The sequence below is a fragment of the Chelonia mydas genome, chromosome 5, assembly GCF_015237465.2.
Source record: "Chelonia mydas isolate rCheMyd1 chromosome 5, rCheMyd1.pri.v2, whole genome shotgun sequence".
NCBI classification, from domain to species: domain Eukaryota; kingdom Metazoa; phylum Chordata; order Testudines; family Cheloniidae; genus Chelonia; species Chelonia mydas.
This window is the reverse complement of record NC_051245.2, coordinates 79,513,575-79,532,264: the sequence shown is the minus strand read 5'-3', so window position 1 is coordinate 79,532,264 and position 18,690 is coordinate 79,513,575. Positions and strand designations below refer to the sequence as shown.

At 42.3% G+C, this 18,690-nt stretch overlaps 1 protein-coding gene across 1 annotated transcript in view; it reads left to right on the top strand.

Annotated features, from left to right (window-relative positions):
* The window catches only part of FBN2 (fibrillin 2), a 242,827-nt gene that overhangs the window by 45,341 nt on the left and 178,796 nt on the right, over positions 1–18,690 (top strand). Inside the window, exons 6-7 of the mRNA XM_037901659.2 lie at positions 5,758–5,955; positions 17,913–18,038. Of these exons, the coding sequence (XP_037757587.1) occupies positions 5,758–5,955; positions 17,913–18,038 (324 nt within the window). The remainder of the gene's footprint in view (positions 1–5,757; positions 5,956–17,912; positions 18,039–18,690) is intronic.

Sequence of the window (18,690 nt, the reverse complement as noted above, 5' to 3'; positions counted from 1 at the left end):
CCAGCATTGATTTAAAAACTTCCCATGATGGATAATCCATTGCCTCCCTCAGTGTGTTATTCCAATGTTTTATTACCATCATTTAAACATTTGTGCTTTGTTTTTAGTTGGAACTTTGTCTACCTTCAGCTTTCCACTGTTGGATCTTGTTTATGACTTTCTGTTAAATTAAAGGGCCATCTATTAGAAATCTCATCCTTATGTAGACACTTGTAGTCCACGATCAGGTCATCTCTTGACCTCCTCTAGGATAAATTAAGTAGATTGAGTTTCTATAGTCTCTCACTATAAGGCATGTTTTCCAGACTTTATATCCTTCTTGTAACTCTTGTCTGAACATTTTTCAACATCTGTTTTGGAGTGTGGGCACCAGAATTGAACACAGTATTCCAGTAGTAGTCTTGTTAATGCAGTATTCAAAGGCAATACTGCCTTCCTTCTCCTATCTGATATTCCCCTGACTATGTATCTAAAGATGGCATTCCTTGACTTCGCCTCAGAATTGCACTGAGTGCACATTCTCAGTTGGTTATCTACTATTACCTCTAAGTCCTTTTCAGTGTCACTGCAATTTTAGAAGGAAGTTAATTCTTTTACACGTAATTAGGAGTCTAATTAGAATCGAGTCAGACCTGGCAGCCACTGGGGGCCGTATAGATGTTAGCATGATATCTAATGCTTGTGCCCTAGTATCCAGTGATATGGCATAACGGTTGCTTCTTGCCAATAGAGAACTCTCTGGTTATAACAACTTGAGTCCCATAATGATTTGGGTGGTCTCCTCCAGGTTTCTCAATATATTACTCCCCTAATATCCCCCATCCTCTCACCCAATATGTGCACCCAGTCTCTCTCAGAGTTCTGGTCATAATCCCGATCTCCTTCCCCAAACTCCTCCATGGGAATGAACCCACCTTAGCTATAATGTTTGAGCAGTGTAGAGGATTTACATACCAAACCTTTAGGTCTTTTAGGAGAGAAGTGGGCTCCTAATTTACTTGAATAAGCCATGAGTTTAGCAAAATTAAATATTAGTCTGCTAGTGTTTGTGGGGGCTTACAGCAGCCCCACATTCTCCTGAGGAGAACAGAGTTTTACATAGCAAAGCTTGTAATTATACTTCTGTCCATATTATAGTTGGTCCACATTATCTAATATGTCCTCTTTAAAAAGTTTACTTTGGGGCACTAAAGTGACATACATACCAGACAGCACCAGCCCCCAACCATACTAATCTGTATAGAAGTGCTACAACAAGTTATGACAGTAAGATTTAGCAGACCTGATGAGAGCTAGCTTTCAAAATTGAGACAATAAATTGTCACTTCAGCACACGAGAGATGGCATTCACCCCTGATGGTCTTGTCCTGGCCCACTGCATCCACACTGCTTAAACTTTGCAGAGGAAGTCTGCACACTGAGTAGCCACACAGGGATGCTTATGTGCTCCACTGCAGGTCATGGAAATGGTTTCAGTGCCAGCTCTGAATAGGCTGGTGCAGAAGGTTACTTTATGGGCAATTCAGAGATGGAACAGGGGATGGGCTGTATATTTATGTTCCTGTAGATGCAGGGACTCCAATACCTTGCACAACTGGTGCAGAAGGGCTGCAGCCAGTATTCCAACCTATTAAAGCAGTGGTTCTCAAACCATGGGTTGGGACTCCAAAGTGGGTCATGACCTCATTTTAATGGGGTTGCCGGGACTGGTGTTAAACTTGCTGGGCTTTGCCTTTGCCAACCCCTTCACCCCTACGCGAGGCACTAGACTTGAGTGGGCTCAGGCTTCAGTCCCCCCTGTTGGGATCCTGTAGTAATTTGTTTTCAGAAGTTTGAGAACCTCGGCTGTGGGGACTTATGCAGCAGCCACATTAGGTTCCTTACCTCCACAACCAAAAATCCAAATGCTCAGACTTTAGTTAGGTGGAAGGAATTTTACCCTATATTTGATATGAACTGTTTCCATTGTGCAATGGTAACCCGCTGCTCTGTGTGTTATATATCCTCCTTTTAGTGACTTGTCCAGAGAGGATGAGAGTCTACTGCAGCTACAAGAATTATTCATTTATCTTGAGTGATAGAAATTCATGCTGTTAATGTTGCAGTTCCCAGATTTTGTATTTGCTGGTGAGCCAGCATGGCGCTTGTTACACAGGAATTAATCTCTTAGCAGCAATGACCCTTAAAATACTTCTGTACCTCTGGTATGATGTGTCTTGTTTGATATCATCAATGACGACAATACTTTGCATGTAATACAACCCCATTCTGTTTTCACCTCATCACAGAGTGCTTGTACCTTTGGGCACTCCCATAATCTATGATTCAGTTTAATTATGTAAACCATATTTTTCCACATAGGATGGCTCATAGATATTCCTTTTACTTATTTTCCACCCATGCCCTTTTAAGACAACTTTTCAGCTCCACATGTTTCTGAATCTGGTTGGTGTGGAGTTCTGATTGTTCTGAAGCCTCAAAGGATTTAACCATATCACTCGTGGTCATTCCTGTCATGTCTAGACCTCATGCAGAGCAATGCTTAGGCTGCTGACAGTCAGAACGCAGGCACACATTAACTCAGCTTTTGATGCAGACATGAGTACCCATTTAGCAGTAGGCTATACCTCTTTCCTCAAACTTGGGGACAACTGCACTGGAGGAGGTGAGAGGGTAAAGTGGGTTCTAGCTGGGGTATCTCTCTCTCCAACATCCCCTGCATCCAGAACTGTTCCAGGGCAGGCCCCCATTACTCTGGAGGCACTTGGACTATTGGGTCTTGGGGGAAGACTTCAGAGAGAAGCCAGCCTGAGACTCCAGCCAGTAGCAACAAGATCAGCCAAAGCAGAGACCTCTGGACAGTCAGAGAACTCTTTGCAATTTTGACTGTACTTTCTGTGCCCTGTGCTGATTGGCTGTTTGCTCCAACTCTCTACCACCTCCTTCTTCACAGTCAGTTAACCCACAGCTTCACTCTATACCTGCCCCTCTTACCCTCTAGACTCTGCCCAGCCCCCCTTCCTTTCCCTGTTTTTTCCATTTAACTTATCCCCTCCTAGGTTAAGCCAAGCCATAACAAAAACCAGAACTGCCATGATGTTTGCTGCCACCACAGAGTGCACACTCCTTCCCTCACCCTGCATGTGTCTTCTCTGTTTAGATTGTAAGCGCTTTAGAACAGGGACCATTTACTACTCTGTGTTTGTACAGTGCCTTGCACAAGGAGGCCTTGCTCCTGTGGCCCTTAGGCACTATCATCATAAACAGGATTAATAATAATTTCCCCTCATTTAAAAAATAATAAATGCAGTTCTGGTAGTCATTTTGTATATAGCAGTATTTACAATTGGATGTTAGAATGGAAGTCTGCTCACTGAAGTAATAGTATTAAAACCTCTTGCTGTGTATATGAAGAACATTGCCTTCACATGCCAAGGAGACTATATTTTGTTATAGCTCAAACTCTGTAATTAATTGCAATACCTGTCTTTGTTAAAGAGCATATTGTTTTCCACTGGTGAAATCCTGGCTCCATTGAAGTTAATGGCAAAACTTCCATTGGACTTTAATGGGGCCAGGATTTCACCCCATATCTTTACATTCTTATTTTCGGAACAGTTCTGTTTTTCTTTGGGTAGCATTTGTATTTTCTCAAAGTAACCTGATCATCGACAATGATTTGAAAGCTGAAAGCAATGTACCATGTGATATTCCCCTCAAGCTGCATGACACCTGCACAAACTTTCATGAAGGGAGTGCACAATGGTAACACATGATCGAGCTCTTTCCTAATCCTTAGCCTTTAATTAAAATTCAGGCAAGATTCACAATGAATTCATGGTACTGAAATCCCTGATGGGATTTATGGAATTTGTCCATATTTCAAATATTAGTCATTCCTGTATGAGTCTATTGTGTGATAAGGTCACTGTCTTCTCTTATCAATCAGAGGTATATAACTTCTGTACATTTTAAAAAAATGCAACAGTCATTGGTTTGACAGGGAAGAACTTTGGCCCTCAGTAAAACTGAAACTGTTGTGGAGCTGATACACTCAGTATTTTGGAGGAGAGGGCAGACTGAGACCTTTTTAATGTCTAGCACTTCCTTTAGATAACGTAGGTATTGTAGCCAAAAAAAAAAAAAGTTGCTCTGTGTATTTGAGTATTGAAGAGAAGGCGGGGGAAGCACAAAAGTCTTAATATTTTAGTATAGTTATTCACTTGAGACTATCTAGGTGGATGGAAATCCTCTACCCTCAGACTTTTTCTTAACCCCTTTATATCATAATTTAGGTCCTGATTCTGCAGAGACTTATGCACACATTTAACTTTATGTACTGTGAATACACGCAGTGAAGTGAATGGGGCTAATTACAATATAAACCATATGGGCCTGATCCTTGGTGCAAAGGAAATGTAAAGTCATCTTAAATGGGCAGCTGAGAATCTCTGTTATGGGGGAATCCTGGGCTGGCATAATCAGCTGTCACCCTCTGTCAGCAGCACAGCCTAAGGGATGTGTCACAGGAGGAGTGTGTACGGACAAATTACCGTTGCTTTCTGTTGGTCTGGAATGGCTCCTAGAGGATTGTTGTAAATCAACATAAATTTGAACAGTCCTGAAGTGGCTCTGATTTACATTGAGTGCTACAAGGATAAGGGGAATACAAGAGTGGCTTTGAGCCACATTTCCTCCACTCCTCAGTCCTGCTCTCAGCACGGTGGATCTGTATCTATGCTTTTACTTGTTAAATGTAAGGTACAAAGAAGATCAGTAGTAATCTAAAATCTCAAAATGAAATGTGCCATGGCTTTATTTCTAGAAAAATCCAAAAAACCGCATAGATATTATGGGGAAAATATCCCTATTGTCCATTGCTGTATGAAAAAGGAGGAATATGCTAGTTGCTAAATTATACATCTGGTTGTGACAGATCATATAAATATTGAATTCTTATCCATAAATCACAACTTGTGGAGACAAGGTTATGCAAATCATTACAAACAAATGGGATTTAAAATGAGGGGGTTACGCTTTCTTTACTAAATGTTGTAATTCACCAACTTGATGTGACATTTGTAATTGCATATTTGCAAATGCTTGTCTTTTCCAGTAGTTCATCAGCATAGCATGTACAACTTCCATTTTCCTTATCACTTCTGCATGAAAATAAATGATAACTGCATGCTTCTCACAGAATGCAATCCAGTTTAAGTCACTAGTTTGTACTAAGTATTTCAAATGGAATGCTAGCTGTGTGACTGTTTCTTGGATGACCTCATCTGATCTGAAGTGAGCCCATTGATCTGGATTTTCCTCTGGTAAATTGTAATTAATTTGCTCAGCAACTGGAAATCCCAATACCAGGTCTCCCAGGAGTTAATAAAATGGTTTTTTTTTTTATTTTTAGCTTTTCATATATTACAGTATTAATTTTACAGCTGATTTTCATTTGATCATCTAAAAGCTCAGTTTTGGGGGGATGAACTCCCTTCATCTTTCAGCATCTTTCTCAATAGCTAAAATCTTGAACTGGCATTTATTTATTTTTACAAAAATTAGTGCTTCTTGTGGAAGGTTTCCTATTACGTCTGCATATGAGACCATGATTTAAATGTCAAAGATCTGCTGGTATTTTCTTTACATTGATATCTGTTGGAAAAAAATTTGTTCCCTCTGTGCTATGTGGGTCAGTTGGTTGAGGCAACATTGTGTTTGCATCAGACATTCCCTTTTTCCATTCTTCTTTTCCAGATTATAGAACAGGCCCCTGTTTCACTCAGGTCAACAACCAAATGTGTCAGGGCCAGCTGACTGGCATTGTTTGCACGAAGACTCTTTGTTGTGCAACCATTGGACGTGCGTGGGGCCATCCTTGTGAGATGTGTCCTGCCCAGCCTCAGCCCTGTCGTCGTGGCTTCATTCCTAACATCCGCAATGGAGCATGCCAAGGTAAGCCTTTTGGTTTGGCTGTGCATGGTTACTGCATCGTGAACATCGTCTAGAAAAACTCATATCCACCTAAAACCAAATTACTGTTGTTTTTGTGCAGTGTTCATTATTTCATAGATTGAGATTCCATGAATCTCAGAAATAATAAACACAGAAAATTATGATTGCTGTTATTCACAAAATTCTAATAATCCTGGAAACGCCAAAGTTTTAGCTGGGATACATGCACCTAATAACGAAACTAATGGTATTGGGGGGGAAAAATACAAACCAAAAGAACATAATGAGAGACAGACACACAGGGGCTACACATCCACCAGCCATGGTATAATGCTAGTTACTGAACCTGAGTGTCTCACTCTGGTCTTTGATTAAAGTAAAAATGCCCATGTACTTTGAGTTATGTCTTGGAAAAAAAGAACTGATGGCCTCTTTGTTACTGTTGAGCAGTTTGCTCTGTAAAATGGTGGTTGGGGTCCTAGTTCTTTATCTTTGCTATTTATTAATTATTTACTTACCTATTTGCGCAATCTTGGGGACACATAAACCACCAGTAGCTCCAACTACAAGATCTGTCAGTCAGTTGGGTTCAAAGACTGAAGAGTGCATTAGCAGATGTAGTACCAGGAACATTGCTTTGTGAATGGGCAGTAGCCCCCTGTGTCTTTGACTGGTAAAGAATGGTCTAAGAACTGAGAAGTCCTGTCAGACTCCTTGTCTGATGCACCATCCCTTTCTGTCTTTTCTCTAGCAATCAGTGACTGATTGTTCCACTTGCAGATGACCTCATATATATGATGAGGGAAGACATATCAAGAAAGCTTCTGTCTTGCCTGCTGTCTCTTCCTTTGATTGACTTCTTAAGCTACATGCAGTTTGAATGAAATGGCTAAAGATAGCAGAAATTCCAAATAATTAGGAGGTTACTTCCTTTCTGTTGCATAGGTGGTGGTAGTCTCAGGTTGAGATATGTAATGAATTATAGACTGTTGTTTCAGTACTTTTCCTGGGATTCCTAGCAGCCAAGTTGGCAGAAATACTCTCCAGAGTACATAACTTCTGTACATTTTCTCTAGTTTGGCCACAAGACACAAATAATACAGGATCTTGTTTGCTGTCAGTGTTCTAGGACCCCAAGGCAATCTCTCTTTCTGACTGTCTGGGCAAGTATCCACAGCTAGTGTGAGGTCTGACTCATTATCAGATCTGACATCAACTGTTATTACAATACATGCATGGTTACAATCTGACAAGCCACTCTGACTGCTTATTGCATTGGATATAAAGTGTTTCACAACTCTGTTTATAGCATGTAGTAATGGCACTTTACCACCTTTGGAAAACCAGGGTTATTCCTGTGTTTGGGATTGTGAATTGGGCTTCAGATTGTGTCACTGAAATATGTATGTCTCCAATGAAATCCTCAAACCCTACAGTCAATATGCAGCACCAAGAAGATGATGACACGTGGATTTCTGTTTCTTTCATGGATTCTTATAATCCTTGTATGCACTTTTACTTTTTGTAAAAATAGCATAAATGGGTATAGCCTATTAAAGACATGGGGGAAGTTTGTTACTGAGGGGAATCTCAAAATCAACTACATACACTGATCTGTCTGTGGGCGTCAATATCTTGTAAGTCTTACGACTTCCCAAAGCCATTTCAGAAAACATGATTGGATTGCAGTGGTCTCTGTACAGACAGATCCCCAGATGTAACTGAGAGAATGCCTAACACCGTACAAGAGAGAATGGTTATAACTAGGTGTAGCGAAGCGATGACTCACCGGTGCAGAGCCTCCTGCTGGTTGTCCTGGGAATTAGCTCTCCAGCCCTGGAGCACCCTCGGCTGGCCAATGTCCTCCCAGACCCTGGTGCCCCTTACCTTAGGGTTCTGCCCTCTGCAGTACCCCCACAGTCTCTGGGTCTCCCCTCCACAGGGAACCGCCAACCGTCTATCCCCACCTTGCCTCAGTGGCTACTGCCAGTCATCGTTTAGCCCCCCCACTCACTGGGGCAGACTGTGGTCTGTAATCCACTCATCACTGGCAAGGAGGGTTTGGACCTGCTGCCTTTCCCTGCAGCCCAGCACCTGCTTTGGCCTTTTTGTCAGGCTCCGCTCCGCTCCACTCCTCAGCTTGCCCTGTACCCTGAGCTCCCAGGCAGCCAAGTCCATCTCCCTCCAAAGCTGTCCAGCAGCCCTTTTATAGGGCCAGCTGCGGCCTGATTGGGGCGTGACCTCAGCTGTGGCTGCTTCCCCAATCAGCCTAGCCTATTGGCTCCCCGGGGCAGCCCTTTCCCAGGGCTGTTTTAACCCCTTCAGGGCCGGAGCGGGTGACCACCCCGCTATACAAGGAGAACTCCTTTCTTTAAATAGTCCAATATAAATACTTCAGTCAGCCAACAGAATGATTAAAGGATTAGGAAACTGGCCTTCTGGTGATAGACTCAAGGAGCTCATCTATTTAGCTTCGTAAAGAGAAGGGTAAGGGGTAGGGTGACCATATTTCCATATGCTGAATACGGGACACCTGATAAAATTACTCGTATTCAAGTGAGTTCAACGGCAATCAATCAGAATATGCAGTAGACCATTCAAATTAACATCAAGTTGACTGAGTCCCTGTTAAAAAGAAATACTGCATAGTTGGATTCTTTTTATTTACCTTTTTATTTTTAAGACTTTAGGGTTCGCATGGCGAGAGGTGACCCACACATCCCTACCCCCACCCCACACACACATGGGGAGAGGTGACACACACACACACACACACACACACACACACTTCCATACACTCTCTCACACTGGTGGTGACCGCCCTCTCCGCCCTCTACGCCTGGCTGGGCCTCCTGGACGGACCCACCTCTCCTGGTACCTGGCGCCACATCTTCCTAAGGCAACATGTGTGGGGGGCACACAGGGTCATATGCCTCTTCCCTCCCCCAACCACCCCCCGATTTCTGCCAGGGTTCACACGAGAATGTGGCCAGCAGCAGCCTTTTGGAACTGTGCAGGCTGTACGGGACGGAAGGGGGGGGCGCTGCTTCTAGCCACAGGGGAAGAGGAGGTGAGGAAGGGATGACCTGGCCTATGTCTTTGTAGAGCTCATCTCTTCTTTCCCCTGCCATGTGGCTGGAAGCAGATTGTCCCTTCCTGCCCGCACAATGTTGAAAGGCAACTAACATCTCCAGGCTGCTGATGGCCATGGACATAAGCCAGCCACCTCTGGCTACAGCATGGGCAGGAAGGGGTTAAGCTCTAAGGATGCATTGTGCACCAGGGCCCAAGGAACCTGACTGCAGGGGCTTCATGGAACCTGGCCAGAGAGGTGGCTCAGCAGGGCAGGGTGCCTAGGAGTCAGGGTCCTAGGGCCCAGTCTCCAGCCCTAGTCCAAATGTCTATATTGCAATTAAAGAGCCCCTTAGCTCAAGCCCTGTGAGCCCAAGTCAGCTAGCACAGGCCTGCTGTGGGTTTTTAATTGCAGTGTAGACATAGCCTTATTGATGATGTGGGGTGAGACAGCTTCCCATCCCAGCCAGGGAAGGGGGTTAAAGAGCTCCTGTGGGCACAGTCAGCCTCTGCCCAGCACATCTAAGAGGCCTGTCCAGCCTGAAGGGGGTGGATCCTTAAAAGTGAGGATTCAAGCCCAATACCAGGTGGCATTCAGAGGGAAGCTCTCTAGCTTCACAAAGCAGAATTTGTTTAATAGGAAAGCTGCTTAAAGAGCCTCTGCTGCCTGGATCTGCCTGGAGCATTTGAAGAGGCAGAGGGATCATCTTTACTTTGTTTTCCTTTTTAAAGCCTCAGACACACACGGTGTTAGGAACCCATCCCCCTGCACAGAGACTGTTTACCTTTTGCCTTGCAGGGAACAGCAAGGTGAGCCTGGACTGCTTTTATTTTGTTTATCTTTTTCATTTGAACTCCTTTTGCATCTAGAAGGGTTGCTTCCCCAAGCTTCACAGCTGGAGGCCCACACCCCACACTGCAAACCAACTCAATGTCTACATCCAGCGAGGGACTTCTGGGATGAGAGAGGTGCTCACCCTCACCCCTTGGGAGCACCCTGGACTGCAGTGGTTCTCAAACTTTTGTACTGGTGACTCCTTTCCCATAGCAGGCCTCTGAGTGTAACCCTTTATAAATTAAATCACCACTTTTTAATAAATATATTTAAAAATATAACACCATTATAAATGCTGGAGGCAAAGTGGGGTTTGGAGTGGAGGTTGACAGCTTGCAACCCCCTATGTAATAACCTCATGACCCTTTGAGGGGTCTGAGAACCCTGCCCTACAGGTTCAACCTGACACAGTGGCTGTAAGAAACACGAGCTTTGTTGAGAAATCATTGAATTCACTGAAATCCAGTCTAAATAATCCTCATAAGCAATAAAGAAGTTTTATATATGTTGCTAAAATCCCTAAAGATGAGAGTTGAGGGTGGAAATGAAAGGGGGCATGAAAGATAAGACCAGATTAGTGATTTCTAATTGGGAGTGCCACTATTTGCCTCAGGAGGACTCTTCCTCTCTCTCTCTCACACACACACACTCTCACACACACACACACACGTCAGAAGAGATAGCACTAATCCATTTCTAGCTTTATTTAAGGATTGTAAAAAATGGAGAAATGAAATTCTCCTCTTAAGTAGGTAATTTGGCCACTGTCATAAGAAAAATTAGTGGAAAAACTGGACACCAACCATTAGGAACTGATACATCAAAGAGCCTCTATATCATAACGTAATGGGCACTTTATAAGGACACAGATTAGACAAATGTGGATGAGATAGACAGATAACCCATTTGAAGGAGTTGGAAGGCTGCATGGTGAGAAAGTTACATGAAAAAACAAAGAAAATCAGAACTTGCCAAGCCTGAAGATCTGGAGAACAAATTTACCTTATGAGGATCCATGAGGCAGCAAAGAATAACATCAAAGTCCCTGGTCCAGACGGAGAGGGAATTGGCTTGAGTACTAACTGAGGAGCTGTCCTCACTTATTACTAAATTGTATCAACAAGTGTATCACTAACTTCTGGTAGGCTTCTATATATAGCTGTTAGCCTTTCTGAACTGCTAACCAGTTTTATCCTTACTTATATGTGAAAATTAAACGAGAATAAGGTATGGTGTGCACTTCCAAAGACTGGAGTTAATCAAGAATAGCTATCTAGAATAACCCCATGTAGGCAAGCCCTTACTTAAAGAACAAATAGCTATATCTATCCGAATATATATATATAATCAGGGAAGTAAGTGCTGATCCAGATTATATGGTGTTAACTCATGTAATTTACACAGTGAAGGAGCCAAAGGCTGAGGTTGGAGCAGGAAAATCAACAAGAGGTGTAAAATAAAGCAGCCTGCCTTTATTTTTGTATGACTATGGGCCATTCATTTCACTTCTTTATGCTCGTAAATAGGGATAAAAGCCTAGCTGGCTGGCTAGAGAGACAAGGTGGATGAGGTAATAATTTTATTGGACCAACTTCTGTTGGTGAAAGTGACAGGTTTTTGAGCTACACAGAGCTCTTTTTTCAGGTCTAGGAGAGGTACTCAGCTGGGTGGCTGGCATTTTTTGTGGATTAATCAGTTACGTTTGCAGAGCAAGTAGAATGTTATAGATTTATGTATTCATTCATTAATGATACCATGGCAACCTAAAGAGGAATTTAAATTTAACCCAGTTCTTTAAATCTCCCCATAGCAGTTCTTTTTGCTTCAACAATAGGCTTTATGACTGATATTTAATTCAGGAGAAGACAGAAATGACACCTGTCATGTTCCCAAGAGATCAGACAGTCCCTCATCCAAAGTATTCAGACAAGAGACAGTCTTAGTTGAAAATATTTTCTTGCCATTACTACATGGCTGTGCAGCAAGGTAGTGGCAGGAATCCCATGCTGGAAGATTTCTCATCTCCTCCCTATATTCCTTAACAGTCCATTTTTTAGCTACTCCCTTTCCTCTTCAGACAGTGATTCTTAGCACGAGGGAGAGGAAATAGAGAGCTCCTACATCTTTGCCCCACTACCGAGTGGCTAATCCAATCTCAAGAGTTTTCTCAAACATCTTCCCTCCTACTGCCTATTGTTCTTATGAAAATGGGAAGGAGCTGCAGGAGATGATATGCTGAGTAATGATATAGTAAGAATACATCCAGTCGGAGATGGCAGAATTCATAAAAACTTCAAATTCATGATGAAAAACAACAGATATTAATTTCCTGATAGGTCAGTTCTGAAGAACTGCTGTGTGTGTTAGTGACTCTCTTAAAATAGATGTCCCCTTACCTGGGACTCCATCTGGCTCCCACTGAAGTTAATGCCATAGCTCTCAGGATCAGACCCCTAGTAACTGATAATACCTTAAATTATTAAAACAAGAAAAAAAATCTAATGTGATTTTCACCGTTTCTGCAGATTATTTACTTTTGCATTATTTTACTCATCTAGCACACACAGAAAAGGCTAGTCTTTTCAACTGTATTCTAGGCCATTTAGCTTTCTGGTTCTCAAACACCGGGTTAATTAAAAAACAACCAAATCTATTTTCATTTAAATTAAAATATAACATTCAGGCGAATGGTTTTCGTTTTTTTTTTTTTTAAAAACAAAAAAGTTTTACTAAACACAAACAAACCAAGCTTCTTCCCCAAAATTTAGGGTCTAAACCAGAGGTGGGCAAACTGCAGCCCGCGGGCCACATCTGGCCCGCGGGACCGTCCTGCCCGGCCCCTGAGCTCCTGGCCTGGGAGGCTGTCCCCCGGCCCCTCCCCCGCAGCCTCAGCTCACTGCTCTGCCGACGCAATGCTCTGGGCGGCGGGGCTGCAAGCTCCTGGGGCGGCGCAGCTGCAGAACCCAGCCTGATCGGGTGCTCTGTGCTGCGCGGCTACCTGTCCTAGTACAGTCGCGCAGGCAGCCAGCGGTGCTCCAGGCAGCGCGGTCAGGGAGCAGGGAGAGGGGGAGTTTGGGGTGGTGGTCAGGGGGCGGGGGTTTGGGTAGGGGTCGGGGCAGTCAGAGGGCGGGGAACATGGGGGTTAAATGGGGGCAGGGGTTCCGGGGGTGGTCAGGGAGAAGGGGTGGTTGGATGGGGCAGGGGTCTCAGGGGAGGGGCGGTCAGGAAGGGTTGGATGGGGCGGTGGGGGGTAGTCGGGGCGGGGGTTCCTGGGGCGGTCTGGGAGCGGGGGGTGGTGGTGGATGGGGCAAGGGTCTGTGGGGGGCAGTCAGGAAGGAGGGGGGTTTTGAATGGGGAGGCCGGGGGGGCAGTTAGGGGGTGGGAGGCCAGGGGCGGTCAGAGGACAGAGAGACGGAGGGGTCAGATAGGGGGTGGGGGCCAGGCCATGCCTGGCTGTTCGGGGTGGTACAGCCTCCCCTAACCGGCCCTCCATACAATTTCTGAAACCCGATGCAGCCTCAGACGAAAAAGTTTGCCCGCCCCTGGTCTAAACTATCTGACAGAATTTCTTTAAGTATATTTGACAGAGCCTCCATTTCCCTAAGCTTTTTTTTTTTAATCTGTAGGGTTCGCTGAGAAACTGTCCACTCATCAGAGACAGAGGCCGAAGTTGGCTAGGTTTTCAAAGGTGCATGTGTAAAGTTAGCAATGCAAATCCTGCACGCGGTTACCACTTACTCAGAAAACTGTCTGAAAAAGCAAAGAACCTTTTTTCACTTGCCAGATATTATCAGACCCTGAACACATGGAAACATTCTACCTAATCTTTAGCATATTGAATCTCTTGGTATATACAACTGTGCCTAAAGGATAATTCATTTAATTTTGTGTTTATGGCACCAAGAATGCTTTTTATTCATTTGGCCCTCAGAAGCATGAACAGTTGGGGAATGAATAATGTTGAAATTGAGGCATAGTTTAACCTGGCTGACAAGGTAGAACAAAAACACCCAAACCACCCATCTATTTGATCACAAAATTGTAGTGTATGCAGACAAATGATTCCCATGGCTTAAAATGGTATTCAGAAAGTAATTCACTGAATTAGCCATTTTAAGAATATATTGTATTAACTTTGCTCTCTCTAGTCTTTCCAGATTCCAAAAGGCTAATTGCATAATTCTGAAAACCCTTATTTGGACGAGCATGGGGAGGGGGTTGTGTGATGTGAAATACAAGTAGTAGTCTCATTGACTTCAGCTACTCCCATAAAAAGGAACTACTTGCAGGATTAGGCCTCTAGGTTGTATTTCTTTTAACTAACAATGGTGCTTAATGTATTCATTCACTTTATATTAAAAATGATTTTAAACAATTCCTTTACAGTGAAAATATAACACCTCCCCCCCCCCCCCCCCCCACACATTTGGATTAACATCTTTCCTAGAAGTTGTTGAACACGTAAGCCAGCTCATGTGATTGAGGCTTTGCAGGATCAGTACCTCAGTTAGCAAGACTGTATTCATATTTCTTCATTGGACGTTTCCTTCTTTGAAAAGCAGTATGCGGTGTAAAATAACCATCCCTGAGGTGGTCTTTCTTTTCTCCCCTTTCAAAAATAATGGATTTTTTCCCCAAACCATTAAAGTTGTAAGTAATTAATGGAATTACTTGAATTCTAAAACTTTGTTCAAGGCCAGAGAGAAACCTTTTCTGTTTCTGGAACTTATTCATTTCCTGCTGCTACTGCAATTAATTTATAATTACTTAATATCTTTGGCTTATAAGGCAGTGAGGTGTACTCTTATGAGATTCAAACAGAGATTGTCTTTGTGAAGGCCACCAGTAAACTCAGATATTGCTGTTTTCAAATTAATCTGCTTTTTAACCACAAGTTTCCTGAGGTAGCATAATTTAAACAAGCAACAATAACTGACGGGGTGCATTTATATTCAGCATCTTAAGTTCATTTTGAGGCATAAGTGTCAAAGGCCATATACAATAATTATGTGCTGGAGGAGGCTGCTGGGTAGGTTTGGTATGAGTGGAACGTATCTTCTCTCTGGATGCTGCTAAATCATACCTGCCAGGTCTGACTTCCCTGGACTCACGATTAGAAGGGACAGCTTTGCATTCCAAATAGATCAGATTGCACTAAGTGATGTTTTTTTTAAAAAGAATGTTCCCAGGAAGGATATGCTTGAACCCCCTACCCTTATAAGAGCGTCAGCACACCCACAATCTAAATGATGTATTTGCACACTGCTATGTGAAATAAACTCAGAAAAAAAGTATAAACACTTCTAGCAAATGTACTTAAAATAAGTTTGTTTGCCAAGCAGTGTTGCCTCCTTTCTTGGTAATGACAAACTGCTTTTACTTAAATGGTAAATCAGATGACTAGATCCCCAGATCAGTCACCCTACTTATCAACAACACAGAAACCTGGGGTCATGAGGCTGAGGTTTTTTTTGTTTTATTTTGTTTTTTTGGCGGGATGGGAAAGGAAGAGTCTTTGTTAAAATATTGGCAGTGCATCACTGGAAAGAGTAGGGGTAGAGGAGAGTCAAAGCCAAATAAAATGGAAGTCAATGTGAAAGAAAGAATGAGGGAAAAGTAGATGCTTTTGGAACCACTTTTTTTCTTTTTTTAAAATACTTTTATCTTCTTAGTGCATGATTTAAATAACACGAACCAAAAATAACAAAACTAAAAACCTCCCTCCCACAAACTGAATAGGAGGCTGGCTGGCTGGCTGTGTATGGGAAACAGGGAAGTGACTGTCCACTGAGTGCTGTTAATGTGCAAATTAAACCAACTGAAAAAAATTGTGGAAAATATTCCCCCCCCCCCAAACCCTTTCAGTTATAATAATCCTAAAGGGTTCTTTTAACAGTAATAGATAAAAGGAAGTTTTAGATACAAGTGGCAAAGGGTCCTGTGGCACCTTATAGACTAACAGACGTATTGGAGCATAAGCTTTCGTGGGTGAATGCCCACTTCGTCGGATGTCATGCAACAAAGCGGGCATTCACCCGCGAAAGCTTGTGCTCCAATACGTCTGTTAGCCTATAAGGTGCCACAGGACTCTTTGCCGCTTTTACAGATCCAGACTAACACGGCTACCCCTCTGATATTAGATACAAGTGAGATTTTTAAGTAGACAGTGTACTTTTAATATTGCTGGCTACTCTGAATTCTATATTTAAATAATTGAAGGAGTAATCTAAAACTCACCCCAATGCACATAAAGCTCTTTGGTGCCTGGAGGCCTACTGACCCTCATTGTTATGGCTTGTTTGGAAAATTGTCCTTGATATTTTAAAAAAATTGATAAGTAGTAGAAGCATCTGGGCTCCACGTCTTCTACAGAAAAGGAAGCTGGTGGCAGTATGAAGACTTTGTGACAAAAAGGATTATCTCAAATGCTCTCGTCAAAATCCTAAAACCAGTCCTTTGCATAGTGGAGTGATCAGAGTCAGAGAGACAGGACAGGGCAGGCCTATCCAAAAATGCTAAAGCCAGCTGTGGGTATCTGACTTAATCTATGACTGCAGACAAAGGAATACCCTCTAACTTTTGAACTTGAACAAGGCTGGTGTATAGTACTTTGCTGATGTAGAGTGAAGAAATTTGCACAGCTTTTACATCTGCTTATCTGTTTGTTTGTTTTTGAAATAATAAAGCAGTTTGTTTTTCAATTCCAACGTCTGTTATAATCACTAAGTGTTCTGTTCTCCTGTATGTGGGTTATACCCACATATGGGCTGGGAAACAACATGGGTTTGGACTCAGTTTCCTTCTCATTGCTCTCTCAGCAAGGAGCTGGGGAGGAGCATAGTTGCCCCAACCTTGATCCAGCCTACCTTCTCCGAACCCACAAATATGGATGTCTTTTGAGCTCCTATAGAGGAGTGTCTGAGATTTTTGGAAACAAAGGTACCACGTAATGGAAATGCCTCCACACAGCTAGGATCTGCTGGTTTTGACTACCCAGAATTCACAGAAGTGGAGTGGAGCCTTTGGGCACTTAATCAAATTGTTTATTGTGAAAGAATTAATAAACATACAACTGCAAAATTTCATAGAGCTATAGTTTAAATGAACTTTTGAAAGGAGAGCTGTGAGAGCTTATGAGAGGCTAAGTATCTGAATGTATACATCATGCATTAGCTTGAAGCCTGCTTTCCCTACTCTCCCCCCACCCCCGTTTGATACAAAGAGTTCCTCTATATGGCTCTGGCCTACACTGGTTAGTTCAGAGAGATCTCTGTATGTTACTCTGTATTATTTTAACTACTCCTCTGATCTAGCAGTAACAAATTCAGTCATTGGGGCTGTGCTGATAGTAATCTACAGAAATACAGGATGTTTTTGTCTATATGGAAAATGCTTTACATCTGTGGGACTATTGCACTTTAAAAGTATAGCATTGTAATGGATGTTTTTGAAAAGTTCTTGGCTCATACCTTATTGTGTATACTGTAAATAATTTTTTTTAAAAAAAGCAAGGGTTTTGCCCACTTGGCCTCATTTTGCAGTGAATGAGCTTGTAATGACTAAAGTTATGGTCATGATGTTGGTTCTCGTATTTCACTGTCAAGATATATGTTTTTTGTACTATGTTGTAATGAAGTTGGGAAGAAAACATAATTTAAATTGGAAATAGTGCGTGTTAAAGCACAGTAGAAATCTACTATAGATGAACTGCAAAGGAAGAATGAAAATAGAGTAAATTTATATAAAAGTACAGTTTAACAAATGTGGAGCTCCACAGTAACAAGTCTGTCAAATCTAGCAGGCCCTGAATGTTGCATGCTTAATCTAATATATCACAATGTATAGTTTAGGGGAAAGGGGAATAAAGCATGGGTGAGGGTCAATGCCAGACAAAGTGGTCTCCAAATTCACGATGAGATGCAGAAGTGTGGTATTGCAAATAATGGTTATTTTTCAGAATACTTTCGAAGATGGAGCTGTCCATCTGTTTATCACAACTGTAATTCAAGCAATGTCTGATTTCAAGCAAACTACTGTTTTCTCTTGATAGATGTTGATGAGTGCCAGGCTATACCAGGGGTCTGTTCAGGAGGAAACTGCATTAATACAGTTGGCTCGTATGAATGCAAGTGTCCTGCTGGTCACAGACAGAATGAGGCAACTCAGAAATGTGAAGGTAAGTGTATAGTGTCTGAGAACATTCCTAAATGGTGATCATTGACTCAAAGTAAAGTGTCTCTTTGTGGTGTGGTTTTAGAGACTTGTACAGTGGATCATGATTGGAGACTGTCTGGTAAAAAGAGAAAAAAAGTTTGCAAAGTTCTGGGTTTTACTACACAGCATTTTAGCTGTGTTTGATGTAGAGAGGCTCTACCAGTTGTATTTGTGCTGTGCTTTGTCATCCTCATTGGGTTCATCACATCATATGTATCTGCCTTGTTCTTCGTACTTTCTACTAGATAGTTTGGCAGCTTACCTGACAAACTGAATAAAGCAGAAAATAATTCTGTTCCAAAATTTAAAAAAATTAAGGAGAAAAGACTGAATGTACAGCATTTGGAAGCAATTGTATTATCATGATTTTTTTTTAAAGTTCAAAATATTCTAGTTTTAATGGATATCATCAACCTACTGATCATAGTAACAGCTGATTTGATACTATGTAGAGTTTCTATTAAAGAAGGGGGTGGGTACGTACAAGTCCCAAAGGAGACTACATACTTTTAGTGCAGTTTAATGGAGTTTAATTTTTGCTTTAATTTACCAATCCAATTGAGACTCAGACATTGTTGGTATTCTACAAATAGAGTTTGCTTACTTGGTGAACA